Consider the following 25,577-nt stretch of genomic DNA (forward strand, 5'->3'; position numbering starts at 1 on the left):
CCCGCCATAGGAGGCTGCGACGGGGCGCCACGAGGTTGGTGCTCCGTTCGGCGGTGTGCACCGAACAGGCGGAAGGGGGGAGCAATGGAGACGGGCAGGTTTGTGCCACGGCGCGAGGCACCTAGGGGGAGCTTTGGTGAACGGTGGTGCCCGGCGGCGCTGTGGCGGAGGGAAGGGAGCAGGCGGGAGATGGATCGGACGCTGGCTGAGAGCACACCCTTTTGGGAGCTGGGCTAGCTGTGTTTGTATCTCGTATCCGCTCGTATTGGATATTGCCCACGACCAGTGCGTTGCTTGTATCCGCACTGTGCTTTATATATATGTGTACACGAGGCGTGCTTATATGTCCAGCTTACGCTGTAATGGGGGGGGGGGGGGCGGTGTAGTGGAATCAACAGCATTAGCTACAGCAGGAACCACTTCAGCCCGACATCAAGAAGAAAAATCAACACACCCCTCAATAACACCGTTGTGCGTCCTTAGAATAAAAATGCAGAACCGGTGGACGACCCGTGCAGCGGCCATTCTTCCCAGCACACGAACGAAAAGGAACGGACGTCGTGAATTAAATATATTATTTTCTATCGTAAGGCCACACAGTGTTGTTGACCAATGCGTCCGGTCGATTTGTTTCCACTGCGCCCGCGCACCGCCGCCAGCGCGGCAGCGTCCGCCGGGCGGCATTTGCGAAGACTTCCGCTGGAAGTCCGCTTTTGCTTTTAACGGGACAAGCCGGCGAGGCGCGAGGTGGGGGGGCGCGGCGCGCGAGAGCGGGACCCTCATCCCACCTCGGCAGCCAAAGTAGTTGTCGGCTTCGAGCGAGAAGTATCCGTCCTCGCAGGCCGTGCAGGACCGCGTGCCCACGTTGGGCTTGCAGTAGCACTGCCCCGCCAGCTGCGTGCGAAGAACAAAACGGACGCGGCGCGTGGCGGGCCAGGCGGAGCACGGGGGGGGGGTGGGGGGCGGGGGGCGGGAGTGGGGGGGGGGAGAAACGACATCGTCAGCCGCATCAATCGATCCAATGTTCATCTGTGACGCGGAAAGTCCCGCTTTAAGCCAAGCCATCCAGCTAGGTTTGCACGGGAGATCCGTGGTGCAATCGGCACAGAACAAAGAACGACAACAATAACGACACATGAACATCACAGCGGTAGGCGCAGGAGAGCAGGCCACAGCGGAACAGCAAGTGTCACTGGCAGATAGAAAATGAATGCAAAAGGCTCTGTCACACGGTGCTAACAATAAAATCGTCATCAAGTGAGTAAATACCTGCTCACACTCAGCTACGCCACTCAGAGTGCCCTGTCCGTCACAGTGGCAGCCTGCAGTCAACGCACACGAGAGAGACCCTTCACAGATGCCTGTAGCGTCGGCATCGGAAGCTCATGCAGACAGCAAGCAGAACCACGCGTTGGGGGAACAATGCAGAAGTGAAATCGCGTGTTTTTCTCGATAGCCTCCTTGGGGTTTATCCCACCACAACCTTTAACACTGCACTCTCGCTCACCGCTGGGTGGATGAGTGGGTCACTCTGTGCCTATTTCCTCTATTACTGCACAGGGTTCGCATCAGGTACGGGGGCCCAATATTTTAAGTTGGTTTTTTTTTGCGTGCCTGTGTGTGCGCGCAGTCACGAGTGACCGATTTGAGGAGTCGTCGTCGTCGCACTGCGATTGAGAACCGCGGTTAAACCATTGGGGCAACCCTGGTGCTGACTACACTGAAGACACTTTAGTTCAAATCTCTGTACAAATCTCAACCCAAACGTGCGGGCGGTGCCACTGCACCAGGGTCCGCAAGTCGGAGGGCCACGGGCTACGAGGGAGCTGAGGGTGGGTGGGTGGGTGGTTCGGGTTAAGCCAACGGGGCCCCCCGTTTCATTCCTTGCACCAGGGCGCAAGCCAAACCGCCGCTGGGCCACGCTCACCTTCACAGCCAGAGGGATTGTAGGAGTTGATATTCCAGTAGAGGGGCTTGCACACGTCACACTCGGGCCCCGTCACGTGCTCCCGGCACTGGCAGGAGCCCTGGAAGGAAGCAAACCCGCACACACCGGGTCTCGGGCCTACAACATCACAGGCAGCACTCCCTCGCCAATCGACTGTAGGCATGGGAGTCATGAGCAGCCCACCGTTAATGCACTGCCGGGTGAAGGCCCTCCCTCGTGCTGTGGCAAGTCAATGGAGATGTTCGACGAGGTCCGTCCCAGGGTCAGTTGCTAAAATTATTCCGAGAAGCAATTTAAATATTTATCCTCGTCGGACTCCTTTTCAGGAGGGTCCCGCGGCGTTGGGTTTTTATTTTGAGATGTTTTCAGACAATTAATGGTGGGAGGGAACCGGAGCACCCGGGGAAAACCCGTGCACGCCAAGGGGGCAACGCTCTATCCCCGTGCAGATGGAAACAGATGGCGATGCGTCCACTTGCGGTACCATCCTTCTCCTGACGAGCCAGGATATGACTCCTCAACGCCCACGGCAAGGGAGCTTTACAACATTTGTGTGATCCACCAACCTTCACTGCCCCCCCCCACCCCCCAATGCTGGATTACACGCCACGTGTATAGCCACCACCGCCCAGCACATCGCTCGACGCCTATGTTAGCCGTGGCCAGGAATTGAACTCAGTTGGTCGAATTCATAGTGCAGTGCTCTAACAACTACACCACTGCTCACCCCAGGCGTAGATTAGTGGCTTGTACCATGGAAGACTTATATGATTACATCATGTAAGTCACTCAATAGGACAGTTTCTGGATGTTAATGCTAAATTCAAAATAATTTTGCGTAAGGTTCTAAGTCTGACGGGGCGGCATTGCGGTTCCAGAGGACTTTATTCACCACTGGAACTTGACTGCAAGCTCAATGCACGACCCCTCAACCCCGGTGGAGTTAAAGACTTTCTCTCTCCACAGACACGTTAAATTACTCACCACTGACCCAGGGCTCCCAAAGGACATGAGGCCAACGTGCTTGTTAGCGCATGGCCACAACGTGACTTTTTTGACTCTATGCAGTTATCCGAACCAAGTGAGTGACATCCGAGTCAGAACACTGAGTATATGCTGTGTATTTAACTCGCAAGAATACCGATTGTAATGGAGCTATGGTTACCACATGGTGCTCTAAACCCTGACCACCTCAATTCAACTTCTGACCACAGTTAACATCAGAGGACGGTGAAATCTACGCCACCACTTCCCATGCAAATGCAAAGATAAAGATCCCCCGTATAACCCATAACATACCTTTGGGGCAAGTGCTGTTAGTGAGCACCTTTGAAGGCAGGCAAGGCACACGAGGGGGTGGGTGTCCAGCTCCATGCCTGGTTGCCTTTGTCTCCCCTACTACACACTGTACCAGCTACTCAATTGAGGCTGAGTCGACCTAGGGAAGGCCCAGGACTAGTTTCAGATAATCGTCACCGGTATTGGCCGTGAACGGGAATCGAACTCGGGTCGCCGGTTTCGCAGCTACACTACAGCTCCCCACTCAAAAAGACAAAGATCCCCCGTGTAGCCTTAACAGACTGTAGGGGCAAGTGCTGTTAGCGAGCACCTATAAAGGCACACGAGGGGGTGGGTGGCCAACACCACGCCCGGCCGCCTTTGTCTCCCCGGTGGCGATGTTTACACATCTCACCAGGTACTCATTTTTGAGGCTGAGTCGACCTAGGGGAGGCCCAGGACCGCTTCAGATAATCGTCACCGGTGTTGGCCGTGAGCGGGAATCGAACCCGGGTCACGGGGTTCGCAGCGCGTTAACCGCTACACCACCGCTCCCCGCACACACACACAGACACACACACACACAGACACACACACACAGACACACACACACAGACACACACACACAACCCCGTACACACGCAAAGCACGCCCGACATGCAAGCTCACCTCGGAGGGCACGGTGTTGCTGACGAGTGAACCGGATGGAACGCACGACGACACTGCAACACACACACAGACACACGTGTGACAAGGTTCACGAAAACTTAATCGGCATGTTCTGTTCCGCTGTCGCCCGTTCCTCCGTACGGATCTGTCCGACGCTTTTGCGCTGTGCCGATGCACCACGGATGTCCCTTGCAAACCAGGTGGGCAACTGGTCAAAACGGGACTGTCCGTGCAACGGATTAACACTGACCGATCGAGTTGATGGATATTAATCCGGCGGATAGGTTAAGTTCGCACTCAGCCGAACTGTCCAACGCACGGAGGAGCAACGTGCATCCCGCTGAACCGGGATGCACAAACCAGGTTGTTACAGGCTGCTGCAGCGAGACCTGATGGGCAGCAGAGGGCAATGTTGTACTTTGCTGTGGCCCCGCGTCTAAGCTCTTCCTGCCTTCACACACCCGCGCGAAGACCCACGTGCCTTGGGGAAAGCTGTCGTCCAGCAGTGGATTGACAACAAGGTCTGCACTCGTGGTGCGCAGCAACGGCAGAATTTGTTGATGTTTTGTGACAAGAGCTGTCGTGATTGCCTGGGTCAATCCAATGGCAGTCAGTCGTCCTCCGTAGGGCTCTTCTATCGCTCCTGTGATGGTTACTGTTGCCATGAACTGTGCACCCATTGATCGGTCTACCAGACCGCCTGGTCTCATCCACACTGTGTTGCAACCACTATACTGCAGGCCACAGCAACACACTCACCCACTCACTCACCACACTACAGACCAACATACACGTGGGGTCACTCCGCCACACGCAGACCAATAGACACGTGGGGTCACCCCCCCCCCACACGCGGACTAAGCGGGGATACCGGCGGGTGGGCAAACGCGGTGCGGGATCTGCGCTCACTACCCTCGCAGCGCGGGAAGTCGTAGGAGCCGGGGATGCACGCTTCACACTTGTGGCCCAGGATGCCGGCCCGGCACGCGCACTGCCCGCTGTGCTGGTCGCAGGCGGCCGACAGCGAACCGTCCAGGTTGCAGTCACACGCTGGGGGAGCGGACACGGGGACGCACGCGTCACTCGCCACGCACGCGTCGCTCGCCACTTTCCCCGAGCAAGATTCAGATGTTTCTGGCTGTTCGAGGTGTGAACTACGTCACCTGGTCTACAGGAGGTCGTGGGTGCGATCCCGACCCTGACGCCTGCTGCTGTGTATGTGGAGTTTGCGTGTTTCTCTCTCTCATCATCATCACGGTGGCTAGGAGATGTCAACTACCTCGCCTGGTCTACAGGAGGTCGTGGGTGCGATCCCGACCCTGACGCCTGCTGCTGTGTATGTGGAGTTTGCGTGTTTCTCTCTCTCATCATCATCACTGTGGCTAGGAGATGTCAACTACCTTGCCTGGTATACAGGAGGTCGTGGGTGCGATCCCGACCCTGATGCCTGCTGTGTATTTGGAGTTTGCGTGTCTCTCTCTCTCATCATCATCACGGTGGCTAGGAGATGTCAACTACCTCGCCTGGTATACAGGAGGTCGTGGGTGCGATCCTGACCCTGATGCCTGCTGCTGTGTATTTGGAGTTTGCGTGTCTCTCTGTCCGTGGTGAGATGTCAACTACCTCGCCTGGTCTACAGGAGGTCGTGGGTGCGATCCCGACCCTGATCCCTGCTGCTGTGTATTTGGAGTTTGCATGTTTCTCTCTCCGTGGTCTCATGGGGATTTTTCTCCGGGCCCACCCCAGTTTTTCCCTCCACATTTAGAATCAACGTGCATTTAGAGTATTTGGCTGATATAAATATCTAAATGATAAGCCACTTTGTTGAACTATCATTTGTAGCCAGGTCGCTTCTGAAAATAAATCTATATAGCTCAAAGGGCCTTACCTGGTTAAATAAAAATAATAATAATAATAATAGTAGTTTAGTTTCGTGAGGCCAAAGTATCACGGTTTTGGCTCCGGCTCAGCAAGGGAGTCGCTGGAAAACCACCCGAACCGTGATGGTCCCTACCCTGGCTCGGCTCGGGTGTGCCAGTGGAAAAGGGGGTTGATAGCGTTCCTCCCAGACCGTCGTCGTTTCCAGGAAAGATGCAATTCTACCGTGGGGCCAACGTGTGAGAAATGCCGAGAGCCGAGACACAAGCAGAGCCAGATTGAGTTTGAGGGGGGCTCGGCGTTGAGATGGTTTTCAGGGTGGGGGGGGGGCCCTCACAGTTTCTTCAATTCCTTCCCCTCGACAGTTTTTCCACCAACTCTCCGCCGTTATTCACCGTGGTCATTTTAAATCCGTGCAAATCGTGAAGCTAGAGCGGAATATTAGGAAGCCACTGGAGCTGCGCACTTTGACGTCTCGGTTGAAAACTCATTAAAAAAAACTACTTAAATTTCGATTTAAAGCTATCGTGACTGCAATGATTCATCTTCTTTGGTTCTTTCGGTAAAGTCACGTAGAATGAGAATAAAATAATAAATTGATAAAATAAAATAACACAATAAAATTATCACGACGTTTCGGCCACAACACAAGCGGCCTTCATCAGGTGAAGGGGCGAGACTGTCTGGAGGACAGCGCTGTCCTACCAGACAGTCTCGTCCCTTCACCTGATGAAGGCCGCTTGTGTTGTGGCCGAAACGTCGTGAGAATATTATTGTGTTATTTTATTTTATCAATTTATTATTTTATTCTCATTCTACGTGACTTTACCGAAAGAACCAAAGAAGAAAAAACTTCTTGTTGCGTTCAGTTTGTCGTCTTTCCCCCCGCAGGGCACTCCTCAGGGCACCAGACCACGTGCGCACCACCACTGTTCAGAACGTCCCCTGTTCCTACTCCGCGACGTCTCCGCAGAGGGGAGGAAGCGGCAGTGACCGTGCCACAGGACGAACCGGCTGCAAAGTGGCGCTTCTGCGCTCACATTTCCACCGTCTGGCTTCGACCGTGACGAAGCCGTGCCGTCATATTTTTTTCCTAAAAGCTCCACCCCCCCCCTCCCTCCCCCCAGCGTCAATCCGGTCCCCCAGTCGCCGAGCCCGGCGCTCAAAACGCCGAGCGGCCGGCAACAAACGGCACGGTGAACGTTGAACAAGGCGTGAAGTGCGACGCCGTGTCCTGCAGTCCACGTGAAAAAATATTCTGATTCTGTCTTGAATTGACCGAGGTCATTACGAGAGCTCGGGAAAAGAGGCATTGGGAGGGGATTTCAAAGCGGAGCAATGCGGGCAAAGGGGGTAAAGAAGCGGGCAGGCAAGAGTGGCGGTAGCCTGCAGTGTTGGCCGTGCTGCTGCTGGTGCCGGCGATGGTGGAACACAGTGTGGTAGCCCGAGCACTTCGGCACGGAGCAACCAAACAGCGACGTTCACGGGGACGGTAAGCCGCAGCGACAGCAAGAGCGGACGGGGAGGGCGACCGGCCCGGACGAGCGAGGGGAACGCAACGTACGCATGCACACGGGGAAGCCGTAGAAGCCGTCGGCGCAGCGTTCGCAGCGCGAGCCCGCGAAGTTGGGCTGGCACGCGCAGCGCCCGCCGTGGCCGCAGTGAGTCTCCAGCGAGCCGGCCGGCTCGCACACGCACTCTGCACACGCGCACAGCGCGCGGACACAAAACATGCGGGCACAAAAAAAACACGGAGAGGACGCGCGCCCCCACCTCCCCCCTCCCCCCTAACTCCCTCCACACGCCCACTCGGTCAACTCTGACTGCCGATGTTTTACACCTCCGATTAGCACGGTTGGCTACGTACGGTGCGTAACAAGTTCAACATACATCCATAAAGTGCACCAGGTATTCGTTTAAAAAAAAACAAACAAACAGGTGACCTCGGGAAGGCCCAGGCACAGTTCATGTATCACTCGCACAGCGATTTCAGCCGTGGCCCGGAAATCTAATTAGAGTAGAATCGGACTCTGCACGCCAGCGTGGGGTGTTGAATGAAACTCGGTATTTGTATGTTTGTGTGCTCAGTGTGTGTGTGCTCAGTGTGTGTGTGCTCGGTGTGTGTGTGCTCGGTGTGTGGGTGTGTGTGAGCAGTCTGTGTGTGTGTGCTCCGCGTGTGCTCGGCATGTGTGCTTAGAGTGTGTGTGTGTATGATCAGTCTGTGTGTGTGTGTGTGCGCTCCGTGTGCGTGTGTGCTCAGTGTGTGGGTGCTCAGTGTGTGTGTGCTCAGTGTGTGTGTGTGCTCAGTGTGTGTGTGCTCAGTGTGTGTGTGCTCGGTGTGTGTGTGTGTGTATGATCAGTTTGTGCGTGTGTGTGTGTGCTCAGTGTGTGTGCTCGATGTCAGTCGACCCGTGGCACCTGGGTCTGCCCCGTGACCTCCTGCCAGCGGGCGTTCTCGACACTTCACGTGGCCTCAACGTGCACCTAGCCTGGCACAAGCGCCGTGGTGACGTCACCGCCACTTTAGTGGCGAGTGGCGCTTGTTGTTGTTGCTGCGCTAGTCGCGCGTACGGCACGTGTGCCTCTGTGCTCCCTGCCGGAGTGCGTGCGCGCGCCGCACGGCGGTGGCGCGGGGAGCGTGGCGACGGCGGAGCGCACCCTGGCACTGAGGAAAGCTGTGGAAGCCGGGGTTGCAGGTCTCGCAGTGGGAGCCGCCGTACTCCGGGCGGCACATGCAGCGCCCAAAGTCGTTGCACACGTCCTCCTGGCAGCCGTCCTGGTAGCACTGGCACACTGCACAAAGACAAAGATCCACCCCACCACCCCCCCGTATAGCCTCTTAACAAACTGTTTGGGGGCAAGCGCTGTTAGCGAGCAGCGCCTATGAAGGCCGGCACGGCACACGAGGGGGTGGGCGGCCAGCACCACGCCCGGCCGCCTTTGTCTCCTTGAGTAAGCGTTGTTTACACACCGCACCAGCCACTCATTTGAGGCTGAGTCAGCTGGTTCGCAGTGCAGCGCGCGAACCGCTACACCACGCGCACACGCACGGAGCGCGGCCGCATCTCACGAACGCACATAAACACGCGCAAGTACACTGTTTGGCGACGACCTCATGAATGCAACGCGTGTCATCGGGGTTGTTTGACCGCGCTTCACCACGCCGGTCGGTGCGAGCTGGTGAAGGCGTGAAGCGCACGTTGAACTTCTTCCGGACCGTACGTAGCCAACCGTGCTACTCAGAGGTGCGGGGGGAACGACAACAAACTAAACACAAGAAGCAGTTCTAAAAAAAAATTAGTTTTCAATCTAAATACTTTTAAAGTGCACTGCTCCAGCGGCTTCCGATTATCGGAAGAGCGTTCCAGACGGCCACAGAAGCGCACCTGAGAGCGCGCGATGCGGTGACCGCCGTCTTTGTTCGACGGCGAGCCAAAAGCCGCTGCGGGGATGGACTGGAGTTCCCATGATGGTTCACGCGTAGATGCGGAAGCAGCATCGCCACGGCACAACGGTGGACATCGGACGCACTGCTTCCCCCCCCCCCCCAACGCTAGCAACCTCCCTGCCCAGCAGCCCACGGCGTGCGTGCTGTGTTTAAAGCACGGTGGTCTCCCCGCCAATGCGAGCGCCATTGAGGCGCGGCTTTCAATGGAGCCCCTTTGTACGCTTTAAGTGCTGTCGGAAAAACACCGCGGCCAAAAACTCGAACCGTTTAGCCGAGCTGCGCGGCGACTCCGCGCCCGCGCTGAATAGGTCGGGAACGCGGCGGACACAGGAACGCACAAACGGGACTTTGTCAGGGACGCGGGCAAGTTGGCCCGCCGGCACGTTTCTAGGCGAGCCGGTCACGCCTTCACCAATGACCTCGCGTGTTGTTTTGAGCGAGGTGGGTGGGGTGGGGGGGGATGGGGAGTTTTATTTTTTGTGCCAGCGATGGTCAATGCGACGGCAACGCACCCCGAGAAGCGTCGCGCGCGGGCGTCGTGCCGACATTCCTGCAGGCGACTAATATTCGGGCCCGTCCGACGTCGACATCGCAACGACGCCACGGGGAGTGGCAACTCGGGCGCGGCTCGAAGGCGAGGGTCGCAGGTCCACAATCCGGTCGGAGGACGAGCCGCGTTGAGCCGATCGTGCGCGCGAGGTCAACGAAATAGGTGCCACCTTTTGCGGAAGGTGACAACCGTGGTCGGTCAGCCCTGGGCCAGGACTGGTCCTCGATATTATTTTAATTCTCAAGTGCTGAAATTAAGACAAATTTGCGGAACGGGCCGGGTTAAACATTTCGGAGGAATTTATTTTCGTTGGCGACCGGACGGAGACCATCGAACTCACCGCACTTGAGAAGCGTCGCATCTCGGCATCAGATGCATTGCCAGGAAGGGTAAAACCTATTATTGTTTTTTCCTACTTCGCTACTCAAAAAAAGAAGGATCCCGTGATATCGCCAATCACCCCGAGCTGTAAATGTTCTAACACGTGTGGCGTTGTCTTTGTGCCGTTCGCCTTTCGGCGTTCTCTGGTCTGACACTCGTGGTGAGACTAGGCCACGAAGAGGGCTGCCTACGGCGTCGGCCAATCAGTATCGAAGACGATGCACATTGTCAGGGCACGTTTGTTGACATGTTCACCAGCCGTAGCGTGCGTGGTTAATGCAGACTTGATGCCTTGCAAAAGGTTTCTATTCGATGTTTGAACGTCTTGGGCGGCTGTCGCATTGTTAGGACAGGGTAAAACCTATTCTTGCTTCTCATGCTTGAGAAGCAGGCTTAATCAGGCTGTGAAAATACAACGCTACGTTTTCACCCCTTGCTGGCAATAAAAGAGGTGTGAAGATGTACAAACACAAGTGCGTGCGGCTAATGCAGTAAACTTCATGCCTTCCAAGAGGAATCTATTTGATGTTTGAACATCCTTCACACAATTCCTGCTTTATTGCCAGAAAGGGTTTAACAAAAAAAAACCCCAACCCCCTATTCTCATTCTTTGTTTGCCTGCCGGGGCTGTTCACACGCGTCCCCGTTCCAGCGTTGGTCGCCCAACCGATCCGTAACTCAATCGCGGCGTGCGCAGGCGAACGCACCAAGCGGATAATCCAGCGGCGATAAACACCCTCGTCTCCGCCCGCCCGCCCGTCCGCCCGCCGCGCCCTGGGGAGATCGCGTTGGAGAGGCGTGGGGCGGACCGCGCGCGTGCGAGGCACTCACGCTGGCACAGCGGGTAGTTGTGGTACCCGGCGGCGCAGAGTTCACAGCGAGGGCCCTGGAAGCCGGTCCGGCACGAGCACCGCCCCGACACCGGGTCGCAGCCCGCCCCGTCGGCGCCGGGGACGGAGCAGTCGCACTCTGCGCTGGCACAAGGCACGGCCGCGTGGCACGGGGTCACAACGCCGGTTAAGGGCACGGCTGGGGTTGACGTTTCTTTCCACTGTCGACCAAACCCGGACGTAATTTCCCAGCCAGCACTTGGGTGTTATCAACGCTGCAGTGGTCCAGTGCAAGAGCGCTCAACACGATGCCAATATCACGGTTCAGTGAACATCAATTCCGGCCACCGGGTCACAGACGCCAACTCCCCGGATTGCCCGGGTCGCAACTCCGATAGGCGTAAAGCCCCACGTAACACCGTCGCATAACCGACGGTCACGTGTCCGCCTTGACCAATTCACTTCCCACGCTCGGGGGAGTATTTGTGCAGGGCGTGACTCACCTTCTGTTGTAGCCGTTTTCACAAAAAAAGCAACATTTTGCACGCGAAGGAATGCATTCTCAATCTCACGTTCGTTCATTTTCATTCTAAGGTAGGGTGAAGCAGTTTCCAATATTTAAAGGTAATTTTCGCTCAACGAAACATATACATAACGAATGTTTAAATGGCCAGCCCCAGTCCGACGCAATCGCTTTCACCATCCTCGAGCAAGAGGGCGTACACAGAGAAACTTCAACTTTAATGAAAACAAACTCTGCCTACAGTGACAACGAGCATTTGGAGGAGGCCAAGATTAAGACCACGAACGCAGCCAGGGAACAGCAGAGGTCCCTCAGCCATTTAACCCTGATTTTGGGTCGTGCTCAATGCAGCCGTTTCTGCATGAATGATCATCATCGGCCACGACCTATCCACTGCTGGATAAGTGCCCCATCGAGCCGCCACCGGCCCTCGTGGTCGAGTTACGGAGCCATCCAACCCAGTTCCTGCACGTTGAGCCCCTTTTCATCGCTCCCCTCCAGGGCGTGTTCCTTGCCCGGGGCTGCCACTCCTTTTGTGAGTCCCGATTGTCAGCCATCGTCCCTCTTCGGTATCTTTCAGCTTGCTCTGAGCACCACCACTCCCACCACCACTCCCACCACCCCCCCCCCCCCCCCGTGCCCTCTCACCCTGGCAGCGAGGGTAGCCGTGGTGCCCGGGTGCACACGCGCTGCACGTGACGCCGGTGAAGCCGCGCCGGCATGGGCACTGCCCCGTGGCCGTGCTCCGGAAGCAGGCGTCCGAGCCGTCGGCAGAGCACTCACAGCTCACTGTGCACAACGCGGGAATGGATCGGGGGCAGGGCGGCGGTGGGGGGGGGAGGACAATCAGGGGGCGCTTGGGGAAAGGTGGCCCAGGCGGAGAGATGTGTGTGATCCCACGGGAGTCGTTTTGCTTCTCCTTCAGTGCCTCTCGAATTATAGGAAGCTTCAAACTCGACAAGTATGCAGATTCGCAATTGATTTTGGGGGGTTGGATCGCGAACAGAAAGATGCGCGTCGTCCACACCCTCCACCTCCACCCAGCCAATTAAAAAGGTTGTCGCGTGGCGTTTAGCCGGTACCAATTGCAAGACTTGTAATTTTAAGCATGAGGCTTAAAACGCGTGTCAGATTTTCTGGGAGTAGCACAGCCCAGGTGCAAATCTACGAACTAAACGGCTGCTTTTTTTATTTGACGCTGCTTAATTGTTGCATCGAAGAGCTAAAATCACGATTGCATTGCCGGAGGAAGCGATTGTCATGGGACGCTGCCAGTGCCGCCGTGTAACGGTCAGCACGCCGGACTTGGAATCCGGAGGTTGTCAGTTCGATTCGCTCCCCTGGCACGGGGCAGGAGAAACGGCGGGGCAAGTCTCGTTAATCCCCCTGCCTCTGTCCACCCGACCAGTGTAAATGGCTAAAACTGAACTAAAAACTATTTTTTTTATTTTACCAGGTAAGGGCCCACAGAAGCCACCTGGCCACAAATGATAGCTCAGCAAAGTGGCTTACCACGTGGAAATGTATTGGAGCCAAATAATCTCAACGCCTGACGATGATCCTGCATGTGGAGGGGGATCCGGAGAAAAATCCACGTGGCCACGGGGGGGAGAGACACACAAACTCCAAATATACAACAGCAGGCGTCAGCGTCGGAATGGAACGCACGACCTCCTGCATACCAGGCGAGGGAGTTAACATCTCACAGCGCAGTTAGTTGATTGGCAGGTAGCACTTTGTGGGGTAAAGCGTGGGTACTCCCAACTCTTCTAAGACGTCTGGCCCAGCGTGGAGAAGGCCACAAGCCCTGCTGTAGAGGGAGCTCCCTAGAGGTGCCCCCCCCCCACCACCCCCTCTCTCCTGGAGACGCTCCCACCAGCAGTTGCCATGAACAAGCCATTGCAGGGGCTGCCCCCTTTACTTTTCTACATTAATGTATCGTGAATCCGGCTACCCTGCCCCGGGCTGCTCCTCACCGCGGGGGGAAGCGACGCACGGAGAGCGGCGCGACTCGGTACCTGTGATGTGGGCTACTTGCTGAGCGACGGGCGGCGGAGTTGGGAAGCTTGTGTTCCGGAGAGCTGTGGAGAGAAGCAAGCAGGAGACACTCGGGGCAGAGCACAAGTGAAGGCCGCACCGGCCCACGGTCGTGGTCTCGGCGAGCTACTCTATCGACGCACCGACAAAGACAAAGATCCCCCATGTAGCCTTGACAGACTGTAGGGGCAAGTGCTGTTAGCGAGTAGCACCTGTGAAGGCCGGAACGGTACACGAGGGGGTGGGTGGCCAGCACCACGCAAGACCGCCTTAGTCTCCCCAGTGGCGATGCTTACACACCCACCGCACCAGGTACTCATTTTTGAGGCTGAGTGGACCTAGGGGAGGCCCAGGACCGGTTCAGATAATCGTCACTGGTGTTGGCCGTGAGCGGGAATCGAAACCAGATTGCCGGGTTCATAGTGCAGCGCGCTAACCGCTACACTACCGCTCCCCGACACCCACACAGACACACGCAGACACAAAGACCTCCTTCATAGACGCCCGGCAACAACACATCGCGAGCAGGAGACGGGGCTCTGTTGCGTCTCGATAAATCGCGGCGGCTTTACATGGATGTAAACAAAAACATTATCGTAGCTAGAACACGGGACCTTTCTTGCCAGTTTCAAAATATAATAAGAGTTTTTACCCTTTCTGGCAATAAAGCAGGTGTTCAGATGTTAAAACACAAAACAGCGAGACTAATTTGTTCATGCGATTGCAATGATGGCGAAGCAAGTACGGAGTAACCTATGACCAAATCACCCACAATGCACCAATCTTGTAAGATGTAGAAATCTAAGCTGGACTTGAGTCTGAATTGTGCACGGATTGGTCACAACTATGCACAGCGGGTTGTTGTTATAGGCTGCAAGCTACGGCACGGAGAGCAGAGGGCAAATGCAGCAAAACCTACTGCTGTACTGTACTTCCATGCTCCCGTGGCTATGCTCTCCACCCTTACCGTCCCGCACTGAGCAGCGTGGTTTAAGTGTGCTATAAACTCCCATGACCCACACGGCAGGGGCCTCATCCAGCAGTGGAGTGAGCAAGGGCTGTATGTTTACATTTGGTTTCAGCATGTCGGTGTACATGATTGAGGCAACGTCTTTAAATAAAAATCTTGACTTAAAGCTTTCGTGACTGCAGGAATTCATACTCTTCGGGTCTTTCGGTAAAGTCACGCAGATAGGTTCAAAGAAAATATCAACAAAAACCTACGACGTTTTGATCGCAACACAAGCGTTCAGCCTGTGTACGCATCTCACGTCTTATTACGGACTGTGCTTTATCCCATATTATATATTATTTATTCGAACGCGATTTTTCAATGCGGCGTTCTTCAGGAACTTTAGGAACGCAACTGCCGCATTATAGGAAAACAGACTGTGCTTACCAAGACAGAGGGAGCCCCGGTGTGCTGTGGCTGCCGTTCTTGCACTATGAACCTGAGTTTGTGATGCTTGGCCAGGGCTAATAATAATAATTAAATTGTAATTAATTTAGCTTCTTGTGCTTAGTTTGTTGTGATCCCTGCGATCAGCTCCGTACGGTGAGAATGAAGTTCAATATGGATGATACTGGTGAAATATGGACTTTTGTGCCTTTTCAGATAATAATAATATAATACTTGACTGGTTGTTGTGGTTTTGTGGCCTCTCGACCACCGACTGGTTATTGTCCACAGGTGTAAACATCGCAATGCTAACACCGGCCCTCACGGCCTCCACGGCCCTCAAGGATCCCCACGGCCCTCAAGGATCCCCACAGGCCCCCACGGCCCCCACAGGGCCCCACAGCCCCCACAGGTCCCCACAGGCCCCCACAGGCCCCAACGGCCCCCACAGGCCCCCACAGGCCCCACGGCCCCCACAGGCCCCCACAGGCCCCCACGGCCCCCACAGGTCCCCACGGCCCCCACAGGCCCCCACGGCCCCACAGGCCCCAACGGCCGCCACAGGCCCCCACGGCCCCCACAGGCCCCCACGGCCCCCACAGGCCCCAACGGGCGCCACGCCGGGTGGAGCCGACACTCACGCCAGCAGTGGGGGTAGCCAAGGAAGCCGCGGGCGCACTGCTGGCACCGCTCCCCGGAGAAGTTGGGCCTGCAGAGGCAGTAGCCGCTCCGATCCTCGCAGCCGCCCAGCGTGTGTTCCAACTCGCAGTCGCACGCTGCAAGCGCACGCACAGGAGAGAGACAAAGATCCCGCCGCGTGGCCTAACCAGACTTTTGTCGACCTATGCAAGGCCGTGCGCCGGTTCAGTTATTCGTCACCGATGTTGGCCCGTGAGCGGGAATCGAACCCGGGTCGCCGGGTTTGTAGCGCGGCGCGCTAGCCGCTAAACTACCGCTCGCACATACCCACGCACGCAACGACGCACTGCAGCGTGATCTCAGGTGGGAAGTGAAACGCGTGAGGACACCCACCGAGGAAGCGTCGTTGCGTTGGACGGGTTCACGCGTGGTGGTGTGGGGGGATGGAAGGGAGGGGGCGGGGGGGATGGAGGGGGCGGGGGGGAGGAGGAGGGGGGCTCACCCTGGCACGAGTCCTGAGCGGTGGGAGGCACCCCCGCCAGGCGGTAGAATCCCGGCTTGCAGCGCTCGCAGTTCACCCCGTCCGTGTTGTGCTGCACAAACGCATCGGCAGCGTACATCAATTCCCTCCTCCCCGCAAGACAACGCGCGTACGGCCCTCTGGTCAGTTCGCTGCTGGACGACGGACTCCTCACAGCGTGCGGGTCGCCGGGGTCCATAGAGGCCCTCGGGTTCAAATGACCGCACCAATCTGTGATGATTATTGTTGCTGCTGTTATTTGTTCCGACACAGTCTGGTGGTGTTGGTGGCGGAATGCTCAACTCGCGGCTCATAGGGTTACGAGTTGCACATCAGTCCATCGTCTCCCAGGGGTGGATAAATACGAGTACCGCTTTGCGAAGCCGACAGTGGTTGTCCTATGGAGAGTGGCCTCTGCCATTTAGGGCCCTCTGTTAATCCACCGCTCGACGAAGGCCCCTCCACGTTGTGAGGGTCGTGGGCGTTATTCGACGTTACTTCACCACACCGGCCAGTGCAGGTGGGAGAGGGCATTGCACGTAGACACCGGAGCATCGTACAGCACGACGTGGGCCATCAGCAGCCCACAGCGCCTGGGCTTGTGTGCACGGCGGGCACCCATCCAAGCGCTACCTCCGTGCTCAAAGCCTACTTGGCTTCCCAGGTGGGGTGAGATCGGATGCATCCTGGGCAGTTTAGTCAAGGGGCTCGACAGATCCGCAGATGTTCAAATTGCCTCCGCTGTTGTGACCTCACGAGATCGACGACCGGGCAAAGGCACCAGGCAGGGTCCCTGAATGAGGCAGCACGTGGTTAGGAGATGTTAATTACCTTACCTGATATACAGGAGGTCGTGGGATCGATCCCAACCCTGACGATGCCTGCTGTATATAGCTGGAGTTTGCACGTCTCTCTCTCCCCGTAGTTGCATGGATTTTTCTCCGGGTCCTAGGGTTTTTCCCTCCACATTTACAAGCATGCGTTTTAGAGTATTTGAATGCATGGAGTTAACCAAATTCAAAGATCGTGTTTAAACCAAAGCCCTTTGGTCTCTCATTTTGTGTCAACGAGTGCACACATTTGCACGTGATAAGCCACTTCATTGAGCTATCATCTGTGGCCTGATTGCTTCTGAAAAAATATCTATATAGCTCAGTGGGCATTACCTGGTCATTTAAAAAATAAAAATTTTTTTTACCTGGTGCACGTAAGCAGGGCCATCTGCCTCTACTCAACATGAGTCGTGGGTTTCGTCATGTTCAGGCTTCACTGCTGGGCGTGGCAAACTGAGTGACCGTCAACACGACTGCATTAGACTGAGAACGTAAACTCACTCGGTTTGATGAACGTGATTTAACCCAGGTTCTCATTGGCATGGGCTTGGTGCTCATCAGTGGGTAAGTTCGTGGGTGGGTGAGTTCCTGGGTGGGTAAGTTCATGGGCGGGCGAGTTCCTGGATGAGTGAGTTCATGGGCGCGTGAGCTCCTGGGCGGTTGAGTGAGCGGGTGACTGAGTAATCAGGAGCGTGTGTCCGAATTTCACAAACTTTAAGACAAGGCAATCGAATGGCCAAATCACTTTCAACTCTAATAGTTGCTCTTCGCTGACGATACGAAATCCTCATCATCATCACGGTCACCAGAGGCCGAGTCGATCCCCAACTGGGATTTTCACCCAGAACCCTTCCCGATTGTGAACCGAGCGCTCTCCCCACGCCGCCGCCTCTGCCGGGGGGGAGGGTGGGGTACAAGAACGGAGCTCCGATGGGCGAAGGCCGTTGCTCACCCGGCAGTTGAGGCAGCGACCTCCGCCCTCGCGCTCCCCGCGCACGTTCAGGCTCCCTCTCGTCCTCTCCACCTCCGCCTCGTACTCGCACTCCTCCGAGTGGCCGTGGCAGTTGCAGGCTGTGGGAAGACGAGGCCAGAATGAAAAACGGACGTGTGCACCTTCGTCGGATGCGCGCGCGGGGGGAGCGGTCGTGTAGTGCGGCGGTCAGCAGCGCGCTGCGCTACGAAAACCCGGCGACCCGGTTTCGATTCTCGCTCGCGGCCACCGACTGCGAGGAGGCTCAGGACGCTCGTTGAGACAATCGTCACCGGTGTTGGCCTTGAGCGGGAATCGAAGCCGGGTCGCCGGGTTTTCGTAGCGTAGCGCGCTGACCGCTGCACCGCCGCCCCCCCAATTTCCACGCGCACACGCGAGTGCACGTGCACGTGTGGCGACATAACTCGCGACCCCAGAGCAGTCCCCCACTTAATGCTGGATCTGCGATTGGGTCATGCTTACACAACACACGTGTTGCTCAGATGCTCCGTGCCTTCTCAGTGCAAAGCATCTGGGGAGGTCCCCGAGGTCCGTTTTAGCCGTCGTGATGCCCGCCCCACGGGGACCTCCGACTTTGGAGTGCGTCAACATATTTCGGGAGGGAACATTTTTCCACCCCCCTTAACACAGCGGGTATGTTTTTTCCCACTGGTTGGATAAAAAAACTAAATCTTTATTTTTAGCCATTTTTTTGGCAAGTTGCAATTTCGAAACGTTATAAATGTTCTGACTTTGCTTACGATCTGAACTTTATTTTTTTAGTATACAATCGTATTTTGGTGGTGTGCGTAAAGAATGCTCACTTGCAAATGAAATTGGTCAAACATCCCCATTTTCAGGACCCTTCTTTAAAGCCTCAATGCGACTTTGCGAAATAGAGATCAGAATATTTATTTGAAATGGAGGAATCCGATAAGCTATAAAGCTCTTTTTCACAGGTCAGAACGTTACAACAACAAACTATACAAACAAACGCCAGGAGTGCACAGTATCAAAAAGGTGAGCAAATCGCTTGAAAAAAACAGATATAAATGAAACTAAACTATTTATTATTAAGTAAGTAAGAACATTTGTTATTGTGCACACTTATACGATTCCAGTCCATCACGAATGCGCAATGACCACGCGTTGCAGTGGGCTCTCTGAAACAGCAACACCGTTTTGAGTCTGTTGCGAAACTGGCTCAGACTCAGGGATGGATCCCCGGACATGAGCTGCTCGTGGTCTCCCAGGTCTTTGGGCAGGAGACCTCGAAACTGTGCTGGCCGTGTCACGCGCGAGGTTTAGACGCGGCGGGTACAGCGGCAGGTCGCCGCGAGCCGCGGATCGTAGTCGGAGTCGATTTGGGTCTGTCGCAGCCGGTAGGCGCTGATCGGCGAGGTAGGACGGAGCGGATTGATGGCGGCTCATGAAGACGACCTGGCATAATTTGTACGTGATCCTATATTTGATAGGCAGCCAGTGCAGATCATCACGTGATAGTTAGGAAACATATTTCTGTTTCCTAGCTATCAAAGCCCACTGAGCTATTAAGCTTTTTTTAATTTTTCCGCAGAGACCTGGCCACAAACGATAGCTCAACGAAGTGGCTTGTCGCGTGGAAACTTCCGAGCGGCAAAATCATCTGATCAACGCGTGCAGATCGAGAGGTCACCAGCAGTCACGGAGTAGCGTGCTCGCTGCCGCCATCGCTCAGCGCTTCCTTCCTCCTGCCAGACACTTAGGCAGCATGACTCAAGGCACTCCAGGCCACCACTGCTGGGACTGCAGGGCGACTGCACTGGTGGGAATGCCAGTATACGTACACAATGGGCAGGGGGGAACTGGCACATGCCATGGGAATGTGGAATTTCCGCGTCCGTTAGCTCGCGAGGCTCTGGATCAGAGGAACGCCCCACTTAGGGCGATGGCTACATTCCTTTTTAGGCGTTTTTTTGGGAAGCGAGATGAAAATGAACTTCCTGAAGACGATTCTTCTAAAGCAGAGGTCCCCAAACTTTTTGGCATCAGGGACCGGTTTCGTGGAAGACAATTTTTTTTCATGGGGGGGGGGGTCATCATTGGGTCTTTCCCCCTTTTCAAAGAAGCTCTCCAGCAACGTTTGTTTTTTGCCCATTTTGGCGACTAGGGGTTAGCTTGTGGGGCTTACCAGCACTGTGACTGAGACAAGTGCGCAGTGCGGGAAGTGGTAAATAATAAAATAATGGACGGGCCACGCGCGGGCTCACCGCTCACCTCCTGTTGTGCGGCCCGGTTCCTAACAGGCCACGGACCGGTACCGGTCCGCGGCCTGGGGGTTGGGGACCCCTGGTCGAAAAGACGGGATGATACCCCTAGCTACCGATACAGGAAGGTCATTAACCCAGTTGCTGTACCGCAATTTAATGGCTCACCACTGTCTCTATGCGATCGTCTCTGTGCGAACGATCTGGCGTTAAAAAAAAAAACGAGAAATAATCTGGAGGGCGAGAGATGGGATCGAAGCGGCAGGAAGGAGCGAAACGTCCGCGAAGGAGCGGAACAAAGACGACGCGGATGCCCCGTGGCTCCCATAGCGCGGAGTGTGTACGTGAGGCCCAGGACCGGTTCAGATAGTATGTACGTTTGTTGAACTTCTTTCGCGGCGTACGCGGCCAGACCGCGCTGATCGTAGCTGCGGGGGAAGGACAAGTCGCGTCGAATGTTGTGGGAACAGACGACCAATGTCTGCGCTCTCGTTGCGGAAAGGAGGGCGGTGGGGGAGCTAACGAAGAGACTTGAGGCTGAAGTAACCAACGCACATGCGCCACACGCTTGCCACACATGCCCAGTGCCGGATTATCCTCGTGGCAAAAGTAGCTACATATGTAGTAGCTACGGGCCCCACACTTTCAAGGGCCCATCGCTCAATGCTTCAAGCTATCAATTCCGGTTCGGTGATTCTGCACTTGCTCTATTACTATAGGACTATACCGCCTGCGACTTTTGTGAACGACTGGGTGTTTAAGGTTAGCGGTTTGTCGTAATTTCTGGCTCTGTAGAAAATGAAAAAAAAACAATTACTTTACCGTGCAAGTAAAAAAAATTCGTGCTTTAATAATTATGTTTCTTTTATTATTTTGGGCTACAGGCCCCGCACTAGCTTCATCCGGCACTGCACACACGCCACACACGCCACGCTGTGGAGGTGTGTGCAGTATCTTGACGGTCTTCTACAAAGATCCCCGGCAGATTCAACTTCTCACCCGGCCCCCATCCCCTACACCACGCCCCCCCCCCCCCCCGAGACAAAGACAAAGATCCCCCGTATAGCCTTAACAGACTTTTTGGGGCAAGTACTGTTAGCGAGCACCTATGAAGGCCGGAACGGTACATGAGGGGGTGGGTGGCCAGCACTACGCCCGACCGCCTTTGTCTCCCCAGTGGCGATGTTTACACACCGCACCAGGTACTCATTTGGGGCAGCGTCGACCTAAGTGAGGCCCAGGATCGGTTCAGATAATCACACGACCGCTCCCCACACACCACACGACCGCTCCCCACACACCACACGACCGCCTCCCATACACACCACACGACCGCTCCCCACACAAACCACACGCACTGCTGCAACGTGGCCCCAGATATAAACCAGGCGGGCCTGGGAAAGCGAACGCTGGCCACTGATGCCAACATTTACTCTGAAAATCTAAATTCACGGGGGTTATGTTTTTCCTTCCCATCCAGCACACGGTAAACAAATTAATTTTAAAAAAGCCTTAAATTTGTTCAACTTTTACCGAGCAGCTGAATATTTTAGCGCCAAGTGCAACTGGCACTGCATTGCACCGACGATGGGTGTAGTCCAGCAGCTGCCCCCTATTCCCTCCGCTGATCCCTGCGGGGAATCACCACGGGGGTCGATGGGACGTTAAAGAGCCCGAGATAATTTTAAACGGCGGCGAACAGCGCACATCTCAAATGTGTCCGCAAACAAAACAAGCGAGCGACGGTCCTTCTGCAACTCAAGTCGCCGATTCGCTGGCCTGTGCGACAAAGTCCACCTTTGGGTCAACGCGATTGCAATGAATCTGCCTTTTTTGGGCGAAGATTGAGGGCATTGCTCACCAATGTTTGTTTAACAAACCACACCCTGCTGATGAGAATCAGCGAAGCTGAAACTGCTTCAAGATTTGCATCCATTAATCAAATTCTACTTTGATCTGTAAAGCCCATGGGTAAATATTACGCGTTAAGTTAAACTTTGCTATGATTCTACTATCGAATAAATCCCACACTCTTCGTGACAGGGCTGAGATCATCGACTCATCACACTCGAGAACCCAGTTTCATCACAGGTGGTTGAAACTCACATTTGAGCCCAGGATCTCAACAGTGCCGGCTCGGTGATCTGATCGATCTAATCACCAAGCCTCCGGCCCTTCTCTAATTCTAAAACGTTTAAGGGGCATGGGCTCTGACGGGGCCTAGCGTAGGATCTGCATTCCGGGGCTTACGGAGTCTGCAGTGAAGTCGATGGTTGGGTCACACGGCTGCAGCGCCGTCCGCAATGGGTGCGTCGAGGCTTGAGCGCGCCCCAATCCAGAAGCGAGAGCACATTTGAACCGCTATCAGAGTCAATAATGACATTCCCCGCAGCAGGAAAGTTGGTGGGCTGCCTAAACAAACCGCGGTATAAAAAAACACGTGATTCGTGAAGTTCCACGCTCACTTTGACTCCGAGCCCCATCACGATTTTAATACACTGGTGGCACGTTGAAATCAAACGGCGATTTTGCTTTAAGTTCACACTCCGTCAAGTTTCGGGTTCACGTTTCGGGAAGGCTTTCTCACGTAAGAGTGTCTACGTTATTTTATTACTTAGTGTCGGATGAAAACATCTGCGGAAAAATCGTCTTCTGAAAAAGGCAACTTAATCTCGTGCATGACTACTACAACATGAGGAATGTTCATCTGGTACTATCATTATAATCCCGTCTGTGCTTAAATTGCGTGGATTGCAATCCCGACATGCCAATCGGTCTAAATCCGCCAACTGGAAAAAGAAAAAAGGCCTATCATGGCCTCCAGTTCAGTTCATGAACACAAACTGCACAAAGTGACCTGTTGACAGTGTCTTTAACTGAGACAAGGAAGCGGTCCTGCTGGCCAAACAGCTGCTGATAACCGTTTCGGTTGAAGCGGATGTTTTAAAATTAACGAACAGCATCCGGCACGTCGTCCAAGCCACGGCAAATGTCGCCAACTGAAAGCTGAATCTCGGCATGACCATGTTTTTTTTCTTTTACCACAAACGAGCGAATTGGGAACAGGACTTTTAATTAATTCAACTTGGGCGCATCCGAAATGATTCGTGGAAAGAAAGCAGTCACAGATGTACTACGGAACGGGGCGGGGGTGGGGAGGTTTGTGATGAGTGGGACGATAGTTTATAAATGGAGGAGGGCCGGATACCGGGCACGGGCATTGGAGTGGTAGCCACAGGTTGGTAAGCGAAGACCAGACAATGGGAGGCTGTAAGAATAGGACCTTGGAGGCGTAGTGGTGGACTGCACCTCCGATTAGCATGGTTGTTCTAGGTACAGTGCCAAAAGAAGTTCAACATACAGCAATGCACAAGCGCCAACATCGATCGCGACACAGACGTTAGGATGAACCCCGAGTGGCCGAGGTTGCCATTGACCAGATATACCAGTGACAGATTCGCCTCTCAGAGAGCACAGACTGCGGCCCTGTGAAGAAATGCTTTTGAATGGGGCCATCAAGCTGAGGTTTGTGGCCTGGCGCTTGGTGGCTAAAAGCGACCCATTTCTGGTAAGCCCAACCTGGACACATAGCGAGTTGTCAGCCCCTCCTTCTGTCAGCCCCGCCCACATTTGCATCAACTATTCTTTTTTATTTCGCCAGGTAAGGCCCACTGAGCTGTACAGCTCTTTTTCAGAAGCGACCTGGCCACAAATAATAGCTCAACGAAGTAGCTTGTCAAGGGGACATTTCTCGGAGCCAAATACTCTAAAACACATTATTCTGAATGTGGAGGAACAAACCGCGGGACACGGAGAAAAATCCACACAACCAAGGGGAGAGAGACACGCAAACTCCAAATATACAGCAGGCGTCAGGGCGGGGATCTAACCCACGTCCTCCTGTATACCAGGCGAGGGAGCTCACATCTCCTAGCCACTGTGGCACTCAACCACTCACCCCGCCCACACAGGGAGTGGCCTCCTCCTCACCTCTCCCCAACATCGGAGACGAACCTCCTGCTCACAGGCCCCGCTCACTCCTCAACCAGCCAACCCAACCCACTCCTCGGCCAGAGTCGCCCACGCTTTGCTCACGTCGTGAATCAAGGACGAGGCGGGAAAATATTCTTAAACCGTGGACAACATCGGGACAGACTTTCTGAATTGCGTCTGTCCGGGCCAAACGAGGAATTTGCTACTCTTAGGCAGAGGGGGACGGGAGGGGGAGGTGCAAATGCAGCAGATGCAGAGACGAGGTCTGTTTTTTTCATGGTGGACACTGCAATGAGTTCATGCAAAATGTGCAACGCATTACTCCCAGAAGCCCCTGTTGCGCTCTGCCCAGCCTGGCCCTATTCCCGAGTGCACTGATTCAGCACTGGCGCGCACCATAAACAAGCGGGGCAGCCAAGGGTTATCGAAAAGGGTGGCGGGGGTGTGGTGGGGTGCGAGGAGGAGGGGGGGGCGGTCATGTGGGGACAAATGTGGGATGTGCATTTTACACGGCGATCGCTGCAGGCAGGCAATGCGCACGCGCTCACAATGTGCCGGGGCAAATGCCCCCCCCCCCCCCACCGTGGCTCAACCAGTGGGGCGAGGCGCATCTCTGTCGGAGGCCCTGCAGGCGGTGGGTGACAATTCCACGTTGATTTTTTTTTTTTTTACAAAAATCCACCACCGTTGAATTTGTTAATTTATCGACCGTTGAGGAACGATGGGCTGGAGACAACCTTCAACCCGGGATTTGAAGGAACGCCCCTCCTGATTGCAGCTGAAGCACTCTACCAGCGTCATATTTGGAAAGCCAACGGAGCTGTGCACTATACTCATTGTTTTTTTTTTCGGTAAAGTCACGTATGTAGAAAATTATATTAAAATAATAATAATAAATCACGACGTTTCGAACGCAACACAAGCGATCGTCATCAGGTGTAAAACAAATAGTGAGGGAGCACATAGGGGGACATCACGTACATAGCACATAGAGAGCGTTAAATTGTACGGAGGCAAACACAACAAGAAGATGAGAGACGAGAACTCAACAAACCTAAGAACAATAACGCGATGCAAAACCAGTCGGCCAACAACACAGTTAGACACTGACCTTGTTAACCACGAATTTCAGAAGACTGCTAAATTTCGTGTTCATCCTCTGGGTTGAACAAACCAGCATAGACAGAGTGCTGTGCACTTTTAAATCTAGATTGAAGACTCATTTCTTCAGAACTGCTTTTTGTGCTTAGTTTGTCGTCCTTCCACCGCACCTCCAATAAGCCCGGTTGGTTACCTACGGCGCGAAAAATGTTCAACATATATACGTACACTTCAGCAAAATAATGGCTATACCTTCAGAACCCGAGTTTATACCTCCAAGCTTACACGCCCTCTAGTGCCGATGACGAAATCAAATGAAATGCACTTCTCATCA

General features: G+C 54.7%; 1 protein-coding gene across 1 annotated transcript in view; it reads right to left on the reverse strand.

The window, feature by feature from the left end:
- Positions 1 to 25,577, reverse strand: part of LAMA5 (laminin subunit alpha 5) — a 232,150-nt gene that overhangs the window by 137,298 nt on the left and 69,275 nt on the right. Inside the window, exons 8-20 of the mRNA XM_032959653.2 lie at positions 17,886 to 18,004; positions 16,083 to 16,173; positions 15,583 to 15,717; positions 13,524 to 13,586; positions 12,154 to 12,294; positions 10,984 to 11,121; positions 8,432 to 8,566; positions 7,338 to 7,472; positions 4,808 to 4,945; positions 3,896 to 3,948; positions 1,928 to 2,027; positions 1,270 to 1,322; positions 789 to 894 (exon numbers count right to left, since the gene is read on the reverse strand). Coding sequence (XP_032815544.2) covers positions 789 to 894; positions 1,270 to 1,322; positions 1,928 to 2,027; positions 3,896 to 3,948; positions 4,808 to 4,945; positions 7,338 to 7,472; positions 8,432 to 8,566; positions 10,984 to 11,121; positions 12,154 to 12,294; positions 13,524 to 13,586; positions 15,583 to 15,717; positions 16,083 to 16,173; positions 17,886 to 18,004 — 1,407 coding nt within the window. The remainder of the gene's footprint in view (positions 1 to 788; positions 895 to 1,269; positions 1,323 to 1,927; positions 2,028 to 3,895; positions 3,949 to 4,807; positions 4,946 to 7,337; positions 7,473 to 8,431; positions 8,567 to 10,983; positions 11,122 to 12,153; positions 12,295 to 13,523; positions 13,587 to 15,582; positions 15,718 to 16,082; positions 16,174 to 17,885; positions 18,005 to 25,577) is intronic.

The sequence above is a fragment of the Petromyzon marinus genome, chromosome 23, assembly GCF_048934315.1.
Source record: "Petromyzon marinus isolate PM22_M1 ecotype Great Lakes invasive population chromosome 23, UKy_Petmar_22M1.pri1.0, whole genome shotgun sequence".
NCBI classification, from domain to species: Eukaryota; Metazoa; Chordata; class Hyperoartia; order Petromyzontiformes; family Petromyzontidae; genus Petromyzon; species Petromyzon marinus.